Source organism: Nycticebus coucang, chromosome 21 (genome assembly GCF_027406575.1).
Source record: "Nycticebus coucang isolate mNycCou1 chromosome 21, mNycCou1.pri, whole genome shotgun sequence".
Lineage (NCBI taxonomy): Eukaryota > Metazoa > Chordata > Mammalia > Primates > Lorisidae > Nycticebus > Nycticebus coucang.
In genome coordinates, this window is record NC_069800.1 from 41,614,074 (window position 1) to 41,626,305 (window position 12,232).

At 39.5% G+C, this 12,232-nt stretch overlaps 1 protein-coding gene across 7 annotated transcripts in view; it reads right to left on the reverse strand.

Annotated features, from left to right (window-relative positions):
* NCOA6 (nuclear receptor coactivator 6) overlaps positions 1 to 12,232 on the reverse strand; it is a 136,728-nt gene that overhangs the window by 38,727 nt on the left and 85,769 nt on the right. For 6 of the 7 annotated variants that reach the window (XM_053573472.1, XM_053573468.1, XM_053573471.1 and 3 more), the window contains 3 exons: positions 6,945 to 7,073; positions 5,401 to 6,240; positions 3,197 to 3,343 (listed from right to left, as the gene is read on the reverse strand). In XM_053573472.1, the coding sequence (XP_053429447.1) occupies positions 3,197 to 3,343; positions 5,401 to 6,240; positions 6,945 to 7,073 (1,116 nt within the window). The remainder of the gene's footprint in view (positions 1 to 3,196; positions 3,344 to 5,400; positions 6,241 to 6,944; positions 7,074 to 12,232) is intronic. The other variant, XM_053573470.1, reaches the window with a different exon arrangement.

Here is a 12,232-nt window from a genome sequence, read left to right on the forward strand (position 1 = left end):
TGACACTCAAAGGTTACGTGTGTGTGTGGCTTGGTGCCTGTAGCTCAAGTGGCTAAGGTGCCAGCCACATACACCAGGTTTGAATCCAGCGTGGGTCTGCCAAACAACGACAGCCACAACCAAAAAATGGCCGGGCATTGTGGCAGGCGCCTATAGTCCCAGCTACTTGGGAGGCTAAGGCAAGAGAATTGCTTTAGCCCAGGAGTTGGAGGCTGCTGTGAGCTGTGATGCTACAGCACTCTACCCAGGGTGACAGCTTGAGGCTCTGTCTCAAAAAAAAAAAAGGTTATGTGTGTGATGTATGGAAGCTGCATTTCAAAGAAAAGAACATCTAATACAGCGGTTCTCAACCTGTGGGTTGAGACCTCTTTGAGGGCTGAACGACCCTTTCACAGGGGTTGCCTAAGACCATCCTGCATATCAGATATTTACATTATGATTCATAACAGTAGCGAAATGACAGTTATGAAGTAGCAATGAAAATAATTTTATGGTTGGGGGTTACCACAACATGAGGAACTGTATTAAAGGGTCGTGGCAATAGGAAGGTTGAGAATCACTGATCTAATACTTCCTAAGGATAGGTCTCGTCTGTCCTATGTGGTCAAAATTATTTAATCTTGATCTAGAAGCTGAACCTCTGGTGGGAGTCAACTGACCAAACCCCTCTGCAAGCTCCAGACAGATGGCTGCTGAAACTTCAGTGATTCTCACCTGTGACAGCCCCTTGTAGACCTCATGGGACATGTTCTATTTTTCTTAGCTATTTCTAATTTAGACAAATGGTGCTACCTCAATTTCTGTATGTTTACTTTTTGTTGGATCTTTGGGATTTTTTTTCTTTCTTTCTTTATTTTTTTTGAGACAGAGTCTCACTATGTTGCCCTTGGTAGAGTGCTGTGCAGTCATACTTCACAGCAATCTCAAACTCTTGGGCTTAAGCAATTCTCCTGCCTCAGCCTCCCAGCAGCTTGGACTAAAGGCACCTGCTACAATGCCTGGCTATTTTTTTGTTGCAGTGGTTTAGCTGGCTGGGCTCTCTCAGTGTATGTGGCTGGTACTGCAACCATTGTGCTACTGGTGCCAAGCCAGGATCTTCGGGATTTTCTTATAGCTACTTATATTTTCTTTTTTTAAATGAATAACCAAATGTCCCTTGTTTACATTATCTAGATCTTAAATCTCAAGGAAGATTTTTTAAACCAGCCTTATGAACTCAAATTTGAACTCCATGACCACTGTATATGCTTCTCTACACTGAGTATGCCAACGTATATTCATTCAACCAACAATTATTTACTGAGCACCTATACATACAAAGCACTTTGGTGGTGAGCATATATCAATAAATAAGATAGACCAAATCCCTGGCCTCCTACAGCCTATAGCAGGGGTCCTCAAACTGCGGCCTGTGGGCCACATGAGGCGGTGTGATTGTATTTGTTCCTGTTTTGTTTTTTTACTTCAAAATAAGGTATGTGCAGTGTGCATAGGAATTTGTTCATAGTTTTTTTTTTAAACTATAGTCTGGCCCTCCAACGGTCTGAGGGACAGTGAACTGGCCCCCTGTTTAAAAAGTTTGAGGATGCTTGGCCTACCGTCTAGTTGGTAAAAGACACAATAAACAAACAGATGAGTATTTTTTAAGGAAGCAGAAAGCTAACAAGAGAAATAAAGTAAGAATAGAAAATAACAGAAAAGAGTAGAGCTACTTTATTTAGATAGGACAAATGAATAAATCAAAATGATAAGGAAAATGTAGAAGGTACCATATAAAGGTATGGTAACTTTGCTAGGGTGAAGGAATGAATAGCTATGCTAGGGTGAAGGAATTGTGATTTTATCATTGTTTCAAAACCTCCTATAAAAACATTAATTTACATAACTCATGAATGCAGTTTTGCTTTATTAGATAGGAAAAGTCAAGTAGTTTGCCCTATCCTTCAAGAAATAGTATGAACTCTGTTTTTTTATTAAGAATTTTTCTCATTCCTCAGTGATTTACATTTAAAGTTGGAAGTATGAAACTAAATTAGCTCCAAGTGGGATTGGAAGTTCAGAAAATATCTGAGCTCTCTCAGTACAAATCGCTTGAATGAGAAAAGGTAAGAGGATTAGGCAATATGGTCCTGAAGCAACCAGAAACACCAAGTTTGAGCTCACGTAATACTGCTCTACAAATACGTTTTCGCCACTCCATTGTATCTTATTTCCCTTCCAAAATTTTTTCTTATACAGAATACACTGTTGGTTAATTAAGTTTTAAAAAATACTACATTGTAAACCAGAATTCAGATACTCAGCGCAAACAAAGCTAACAAGTACTATATAAAGATTCAAAAGGTCCTAGCTGTCTAAACATGCTGTGTCTTCATGCCTTTGTATCTACAGTTTCATCTGCCAGAAATGCCTGTTGTCTTTTTACTGCCTAACTCACAGGTTAACAAACTATGGCCCATGGGCCAAACCAGGCCCACTGCTGATTCATAAATAAGTGTTTAGAACACTGCCTTACTCATTTGTTTACATACTGTCTATGGCTACTTTTTATGCTGTAATAGAAGAGTCAAGTAATTGTAACAGAGACCACATAACCTACAAAACCTAGAATATTTACTATCTGGCCCTTATAGAAGAAAAATTGCTGATCTCTGATCTAATCTGTTTCATCTCCTTTTCTTAGGTGGATAAGAATACTGAGACACATTACCTACTTTCTATATATGTTATTGCTCTGAAAGTGTGTGTATACATACATACATAATCTTTTTCTTTTTTTTAAACAGAGAGTCTTACTCCGTTACCCAGGCTAGAATGTCTTAGGGTCAGCCTAACTCTCAGCAACCTCAAACTCCTGGATTTACATAATCCTCCTGCCTCAGTTTCTCAAGTAGCTGGAACTATATGTACTTGCTACAATGCCCAGCTATTTTTTTCTATTTTTAGTAGAGACAGGATCTCACTCTTGCTCAGGCTGATCTCTAACTCCTGAGCTTAAGTGATCCCCCCTCTTTGGCCTTCCAGTATGCTAGGATTACAGGTGTGAGCCATCATGCCTGGCCTGAAAGAATAACTACTTATGGGTATGAAATTAAGAGAAGAGACCAGAACTTGTTTATTGTATACCCCTGTTGCTTGTCAAGTCTATCACAAAATACTCAATAAATGCTGGCTGAATAAATCACAGAAAACAAACCTGAATGCTGGACATTTTGATTTGCTTGCAGCTGAGGGGCTCCTGAATTCCCAGGGGTGGTTGCTGTGGTCGAAGGCACCTGACCTTGCATAAAGTTCGAGTTGGCCTGTCCTGCTGAGAAGCCAGGTGGGAGGCGTTTAGGCATTCCTTAATAGAAAACAATGAGTAAGGCAGTTACCTAGCAAATTTATACTCTTGCTTAGACATGGAATGAATAAGGAAGGATGAGCTGCATGAAGTCTCCACTGGCTTAGCTCTCTGTCACACTGGTAGGATCTTTAATTAACAAGGTTGGGAAAGATGGTTAAAAAAATCAACACAATTTCTTATATGAGCATTGTCAAAATGAAAAAGAAATACTAAAAAGTTTACACTTAGAACATGCCAAGGAAAAGATGGCAATCTGCTCCCTAAATGTGATCTGAGGCCACGCCATAGCAAGGTTTGAAAGCTCGCTTTTTAAATATATACAACGGACCCCAAAACTTTACATACTTTAAGACAGGCACCAAAGGAATATACTAAATTCTCTCAGATTTAAACAAATTGATATGAAGTACTATAAAACAAAGAGCTGGGTCCTAATATTAAAGATAGATGAGTGATTTTTTTCCCTTTGAGGGAAATGGATGATAATATCCCTTGCAAAAAATTTCCCCCCAATCGTGCGCTTGTCTCTTTGGAAGACATAGGAGATCAGAAACAGTTCATAGGAACTTCAAAGTGAGGCTACATTAAATTTATCAAAATGTCATGCCTTCCCCTCATCAAGTTTGCTATGATTCTGACAGTTATGGTACTGAAAACCATGCCCTAATGGAATCATACTGAAGTATTAGTTCCTTTTAGGAAGGCCCAATTTCAGAAAACAAATTTACAATAAGGAGAATCTCAGAACCCACTCAACATTTATAAGGCAGGCCTTGATGTGGCCAGATCACCTAGGTGAGCACATCATCTGCTCTATGAAAGCATCAAGACCTAAAGCTCACTTAAAAATTTCTTGCATTAGTCCATTTGCTTTTTTAAGGGCCAATTTTTCAATGCCCTGAAAAACTCTTTGTAGACAAATATGCATTTGTCCTTCCTTTAGCAGTGACAAGTCCCATTTGCATGCTTCCATTGTAATTAAATCAGTAATCACATTTGCAGGAGGGACTACCCAGCTTCCACTGATCCAGGGCTAGATGCCCAAAACAGTGAAGTTTGGAATTGAAATATTCTTGCATTTTCTAAGAATGTCTTAGGATTCAAATATTAGAACCTGCATGTCAGCAAAATTAATTACAAGAGAGTGAAAAGACTGATGAACAACTTAATTTCACCAGAAACCATGGGAACATGCCTTTGCTATGTCACACTAAAAATGCAAGGGTTTTTTTCTGGGTAGGCAATGGGTGTCTTTTGGTGGGGGATATGCTTATCAGATGACAGTATTACTGATACTCTCTATACCTTACTGAAAAGCTCCAAGCACATTCATGTGCACTAGATCAATGATTAATAAGAATAAATAATAAAACATGGAGATGGATAAGTTTTACTGTAATCGTTTTACCTCTCACACATTAAGCTCCATTGCTTTTTCTTCATACAAGAGGCACCTTACAAAATAAATAAATAAATCTCCTTTAGGTATAACTGGTGGAATTCCCTCTCTAAGGAGCAGGCATTGGCATTATAAACTATAAAAGTCAATGATTTCTGAACTTACTCCCCTTTAATACTTCAATCAAACTTAACAAATACCATGCTTACTATTTTACTAACCAGGATTATAAAAATTGATAATTATAAGGGTCTTTCCCCCAATAAGACCCTTGCTCTCATCTTTCATTTTTGCATAATCTTAATTTTTTCAACAAAGGAGAAGTTTAAATTGTTAATAAAATGCATGTTTCTTCTGGACATTTTAACTTACTAGTATAAGATCAAACAAAAATAATTTGAGAAACAAAATGAACATCTCTATATTGAATTTTACCTGGATTCTTATCCAGAGAACTAGCTTAAATTTGAGGAGTAAGATGCTGCATAATGTATCACGTTAACTAAGTTATATCAAGTGTCGCCACCAAATCAACAAACCAAATAATTATACATGTATTCTTATTTCACTTCCTGCATTAACACTAAAAACTGAAGTTCTATTAAGATCTATCTCCAGCAAATTTACTATCATAAACAGATTCAGTGTTCCTCACCTCCTAGGCCTGGATGTAAACTCTGTGGCCCCTGGTTTGGTGGCTGCTGCTGCATCACCATGAAGTTAGGTGGCACATTTCCCTGTTGAACCATAGGATTCCGACCTGGAGAGCTGACGGGCTGCTGAAATCCCTGGGGAAGTGGGTTATTTTGAGGTGGCCTTGGTCCCATTTGCTGCTGAGTTTGGTTAACCGTTGGGGAAGATGCAGGGGATCCCTGCTGGAAGGAGGAGGGTGAGGAGGCAGGAGACTTGTTGGTGAGGTGGGGCTGTTGCAGGGGGGTTGGGACCCTAGAGGGCCCTCCCTGCAAGCTCTTCATCTGAGGAGCTGTGAACTGGCCTGGGTTGCTCATCTGAGGAAAGTTTGTATGGGCTTGTGAGGCTTGCTGGCTGCCAAAGGGATATGGAGGGGGAGGGTGGGAAGGTGTCTGTACCGTGGCTAAGGATGGTCTTGCCTGGAGTTGCTGTTGCATTGGGCCAGGCAAGGGAGCCTTCTTCCACCCTTGGTTTGCAGTCATTGTGCCCAGAGAACCCTGGGCTGGAGGAGGTTGAAGGGCTCCAGAAGGCAGCTGGTTCCAGCCTGGAGGAACAGGCACCTGAGTTGGGGCAGTAAACTGGGGTCGAATTCCCTGTGGCTGTTGCTGCTGATGCTGCTGTGGGGGTCTTGCCTGCAACTGTTGCTGCTGTTGCTGTTGCTGCTGCTGCAGCTGGGGAAAATTAGCTGGGTTCATTTGTCTGTTCACAGGGACAGGCTGCATCGGGTGGTGCGGGGGAGCTAAAGATCCTGAGGGATGACTTTGCTGCTGTATATGGAGCCCAGAGAGGAGTGGATCCATTGCATCTGTTTAAAGATAGTCAACAAAGCAATAATTAACCTACTGCAACCTAGATCGTAGAGTAATGGTCTTGGCAATTCTGCAAGTGCCAAAATCTGCTGGCACTATTCAACAAAATAATCATTTGTGGATACTTTCCGTGTGCAAAGCAGGATACCAAGATGACAGAAATGTGAATTCTGCCTTTAAAAAAGTTCATGATTCAAACAGTGGACAGAAGAGCCAAACATGAAATGTGAAGAGAAATATTTTCCTAATCATACTCTGGGGGACTATTAGTGTTATAACAAAAGAAAAAAACCCTACTCATTTAGGTTTAGGAAACACTGAAGCTAACAACTTTAGACAGGTTTCTTCACTATAGGGCTTTCAGTACCTACAAGATTAATTCTGAATCTTGAGGAGGGAGGACAAAGAACCACTCATTTACCAAATTTACCTGACTACAGAATTCTTTGTCATGGAGTATCTTGGAGGACTATGTAGGCCAAGGCATGAATTTTTAGGAATGTTGGGATAGAAATAAGAAAATAAATGACAAATTCTAAGAAGGAAATGATGACATTTAGCTTGAAGAAATCAGGGCTAGCATTATAGGATTAAAGAAGGTGGCATTTTGAGTTAGGCAGTTAGAAATTTGGCATCAGAGATAGCTGATCTGTGCAGGTAGTTTCAACCTTTTCAATTCTCAAAGACTAGAAGTCATTACCTGACTGAGAAGCAGGGCGAGGAGTCCTGGGCTGGAGCTCTGGACTGGGGCCAGGTGCCATCATGGAAGAAGACACATTTCCACCTTGGGGTATCATAACATTGGCGGGGCTGGTCATCCTTATTAATCCTAGAAAAAAAAATTCCTTATAATAGAGTACTGGAATTGGCACAATTTTTGTCTTAATGAAATATTTCAAGAATATGAAAGGTATGAAAAATTTCTATATCCATCATCTACCTTTTTTAAATGTAAAAAATGTGCACTATCTACACTAGATGTGCATGTAGATAACAGCAGAAGCCTCCTACTTTTTCCCAATCTGATTCCATTTCCTTCCTCTTATTATAATTGGGGCTAACAGTTCTGTGCATGCTTATTTGCCTTTTCTGTATACATAGGTAAAATGTACAGCATTTTTATAAGGTTCATTTATTTTGAGACGGGGTCTTATGCTGTCACCTCTGTAGAGTGCAGTGCTGTCATCACAGCTCCCTGCAACCTCAAATTGCTGAGCTGAAGCAATCCTCCTGCTTTAGTCTCCCAGAGTGCTAGAATTATAGGAGTGAGGAGTCTCACTCTTGCTCAGGGTGGTCTCAAACTCCTGAGCTGACACCATCCTGTCCTCCTACCTTGGCCTCCATTCCCAGTCTTGTATGCTTTTAATCTCTGTGTAAGTGGTACTATATATGTGCATTTTTCTTCAGTTTCTTTTTGCATTTATTATAATTTTTTGACTGCTGTAAGTGCTTGCTCAATGGTATAGAACCACACTTTCATCTTTCTGCTGATGAATACTACAATTTTATTCTTCCTTTTTATACTTAAGATTCTGCAATGCCATGAATTTGTCATGAATTCTTGTGGACATGTAAGAGTGTCTTTAGATTGTATACTTAGAATTGCTAGTTTTAAAGACTAAGCATTTTCATTTTTATTATAGATTGGTAAATTGCTCTCAAAAGTGGTTATACCAATTTATACTCCAACTAGCAGTTTGGAGTACAAATTCCACATGTTTCTCATTTCTGATGGTTATATTTTTTTTGTAGAGACAGAGTCTTACTTTACTGCCCTCGGTAGAGTGCCGTGGCGTCACACGGCTCACAGCAACCTCCAGCTCTTGGGCTTATGTGATTCTCTTGCCTCAGCCTCCCGAGCAGCTGGGACTACAGGCGCCCACTATAATGCCCGGCTATTTTTTGGATGCAGTTTGGCCGGGGCTGGGTTTGAACCCGCCACCCTCGGCATATGGGGCCGGCGCCTTGATGGTTATATTTTTTAGGATTTATCATTTATGTCTGTGAAAATACCCTATAATTATCCTCTCTTCCTGTCCTTCTTTGACTTTTGGCAACAAAATTAAAATAACCTCAAAATAATTTGTAACAATTCTTTCCTCTTTTTCTAGGCTCTGGTGCTCTGGAATAGTTAAGTATATCTGTTCTTTAAATGTTTAGTAAAATTTACCTGAAAAACCATATGGGCCTGTAGCATATAGTAACTGATTCATAGGAAAACATTTTTTATTGTTTCAATTTCTCAAGTGGTTATAAATTTTTCAAGTTAATCATGTCTTCTAAGTTGATTTTGATTAAATTATGATTTGCGAAAACTTTGAAATTTATTAGCATAAAGTTATTTATAGAATATCTTTTTCTACTCTTTTTTGAAAATTGAGATATAACTCATATGCAATAAAATTCAGCCTTTAAAAGTGTGTAGTATTTTCCATTCTTTTTTTTTTTTGAGACAGTCTCACTTTGTCACCCTTGGTAGATTACTGTGGCATCACAGCTCACAGTAACCTCAAACTCTTGGGCTCAAGTGATCCTCTTGCCTCAGCCTCCCTAGTAGCTGGAACTACAAGTGCCCGTCACAATGCCCGGCTGTTTTTAGAGTCGGAGTCTAGCTCTTGCTCACGCTGGTCTTGAGCAAGTGAGCTCAGGCAATCCACCCACCTTAGCCTCCCAGGGTGCTGTGATTACAGGCATGAACCACCATGCCGGGCCCCTCTTTATCTCTTAGTAGTCTTGTCCAGTTTATCAGTTTTAGTCATCCTTTCAAAAAAACATATTTTGGGTTTGCCACTCTGCTTTACACTTACCTCTGCTCCTGTCTTCATTATTTCCTTCCTAGCTTATTACTCTGGTGTTCTTTTTCTCAATTCTTAAGTGACACACTTAGCTTATTAATTTTCAGTTGATATTCACTAATATATATTTCATTTTTTTTTTTTTTTGAGACCAAGTCCCACCGTGTCGCCCTTGTTAGAGTGCTATGATGTCACACCTCACAGCAACCTCAAACTCTTGGGCTTAAGCAATTGTCTTGCCTCAGCCTCCCAAGTAGCTGGGACTACAGGTGCACGGAACAATGCTCAGCTATTTTTTTGCTGCAATTGTTTAGCTGGCCCGGGCCAGGTTCAAACCCATCACCCTTACACCTCAGGCTGGCAGGGTAACCACTGTGCTATGGCTGCCCGAGCCAATTTCTTTTAAGCACTGTATTGGCTACAACTCACAAATTTTGATATGTACTATCTCATTACTTCATCTTAAATACTAATTTCCACCATGATTGCATTTTTTTTATTTTTTGGGGTTTTTTTTTGAGACAAAGGTCTCTGTTGCCTCGGGCTACTACAGTGGTGTTGGTCTAGCTCACAGCAACCTCACCCTGGATTCAAGACATCCTCCTGCCTCAGCCTCCCAAGTAGCTGGGACTATAGGCACCAGCCCTAACACCTGGCTACTAATTTTCATATTTTTAGTAGAGACAAGGTCTCACTCTTGCTCAGGGTGGTCTCGAACTCCTGAGCTGAAACCATCCTGTCCTCCTACATTGGCCTTCCAGAGTGCTAGGATTACACTGTGTTCAGCCCCATGATTGCTTTTATTTATTTATTTAGAGACTGAGTCTCACTCTTTTTTGTGTGTGTGAGACAGAATCTTCTTTTCTTGCCCCAGGTACAGTACCTTGGTATCATAGCTTATAGCAACCTCAAACTCCTGAGTTCAAGTGATCCACCTGCCTCAGCCTCCCAGAGTGCTGGGATTATATGCATGAGTCACCATGCCTGGCCCCATGATTGGTTTTGAAAAAATCTTTGGCATTTAGGATATATTTCTAAATTTCCAAAAACATGAATTCTTATTTATTTATTATTTTTGCTATTGATTTAACTTAACTGCACTGTAGTTAGAGAACAGGATTTATGTGATACCAATATTTGGTATTTTCTAAAACTTGCTCTTGGAATCCATGGTCAATTGTATAAATTTTCCAATTTTACTTGAAAAGATTAAGAATGTTTGAATTATTACTGCATGATCTCTATATATACCATTACATAAAACTACTTTAATTATCATTTAAGTCTTCTTGTTATTTTTTATAAGCTTAATCCATTAATTGCTAACAGAAATATCCCCTAAGATTTGCTATCTCTGTGCAATTCTTACATATGTTGAGGCTAGGTTATTAAGTACATAAAAGTTTAGCTACCTTCCTGGTAAACTATTCCTTTCACATCATACAGTAGCCCTATTTATCCTCAGTAATGGTTTTTATCATACTGTCTATTTTATCTGATAAATACACCACTTTCTTGGTTAATATTCACCTTGTTTACCTTTTTATCTATCTTTCTAACGTTAAGCCTTCTAAGTCTTTATACTTTATTCCCATATTTCTTTTCTTAGATACAGGGTCTCACCTCTGTTATATATGCTGGAGTACAATGACATAATCATAGCTCACTATGACATCAAACTCCTAGGCTCAAGCAATCCTTTCAACTACAGGTGTGCATAACCATGTCCAGCTAATTTTTTAAGATACTTTTGTAGAGGCTTGGCGCTTGTAGCTCAGCAGATAGGATGCTGGCCACATACTGGGGCTGGCAGGTTCGAATGCGGCCCTGGTCTACCCCAATAACAACTACAACAACAAAAAAAAAAAGCCGGGCGTTGTGGCGGGCACCTGTAGTCCCAGCTCCTTGGGAGGCAGAGGCAGAAGAATTGCTTGAGCCCAAGAGTTTGAGGTTGCTGAGAGCTATGACACCACAGCACTCTACCGAGGGCGACATAATGAGACTCTGTCTCAAAAAAAGAAAGAAAGAAAAAAATATTTTTTTGTAGAGACAGGGGCTCATTATTTTGCCCAGGCTTATCTCAAATCCTGGCCTCAAGCAATCCTCCTGCCCTAGCTTCTCAAAGTGCTAAAATTACCGTCATAAGCCACGATGCTTGGCCTAATCATTTGTTGGTTGTTTTTTTTCAGTGTTCATAATCCATTTACCTTTATTGTTATGGTATATTTTGATTTATTCTGTCATTTTATGAGTTCTAGTCAGTCTCCTTTTTCTACGCTGTTTTCTTATTTTTCCTGAATTATACTGGATTGCTTTCTTTCTTTTTTTTTTTGGAGACACAGTCTTACTATATCGCCCTCAGTAGAGTGCCGTAGCATCACAACTCACAGCAACCTCAAACTCTTGAGTTTAAGTAATTCTCTTGCCTCAGCCTCCCAAGTATCTGGGACTATGGGAGCCTGCCACAATGCCTGGCTCTTTGTTTTTTTTTTTTTGTAGTTGTCATTGTTGTTTAGCAGGCCACGCCAGGTTTGAACCCACCAGCCTTGGTGTATATGGCCAGCACCCTAACCACTGAGTACGGGCGCTGAGCCTGGATTGATTTGTTTTATCATTCCCTTCCTCTCTACTCTTCCGTTACTAGTTTAAAAAGGTGAAAGATTTTTATATGATATGAAGATAAACCAAAGTATTTCATTATTAGTTTAGAAGTTATACATTCTATTTCTATTATTTTATTGATATTCTTTAAAATGTCAACAGATATATGTGATTTAAAGTATAAAGACAATATATCATCATCATTACTAAGTGAGTCAATGCTTATTTAGATTTACCCCATGCTAACCAATTATTTAGCTCACCATTCCTTCTTAGATCTTACTTCTTCCATCTTAGGTTCAATTTTCTTCTTCCTGAGGTACATCCTTGAGCAGTTCAATTAGCAAGGGTCTGTTAATGGTAAATTCTCTTAGTCTCTTTGAAAAGGTCTTTATTTCATACTATTCTTTTCTTTTTTTTTTTTTTTTTGAGACAGGGTCTCATTTTGTCACCCTGGGTAGAGTGTAGTGGTGTCATCATTGCTCACAGCAACCACAAACTCCTGGGCTCAAGTGATTCTCCTGCCTCAGCCTGCTGAATAGGCAGGAGCCTATTCAATGCGGGAGCCACCACACCTGGCTAATTTTTTCTA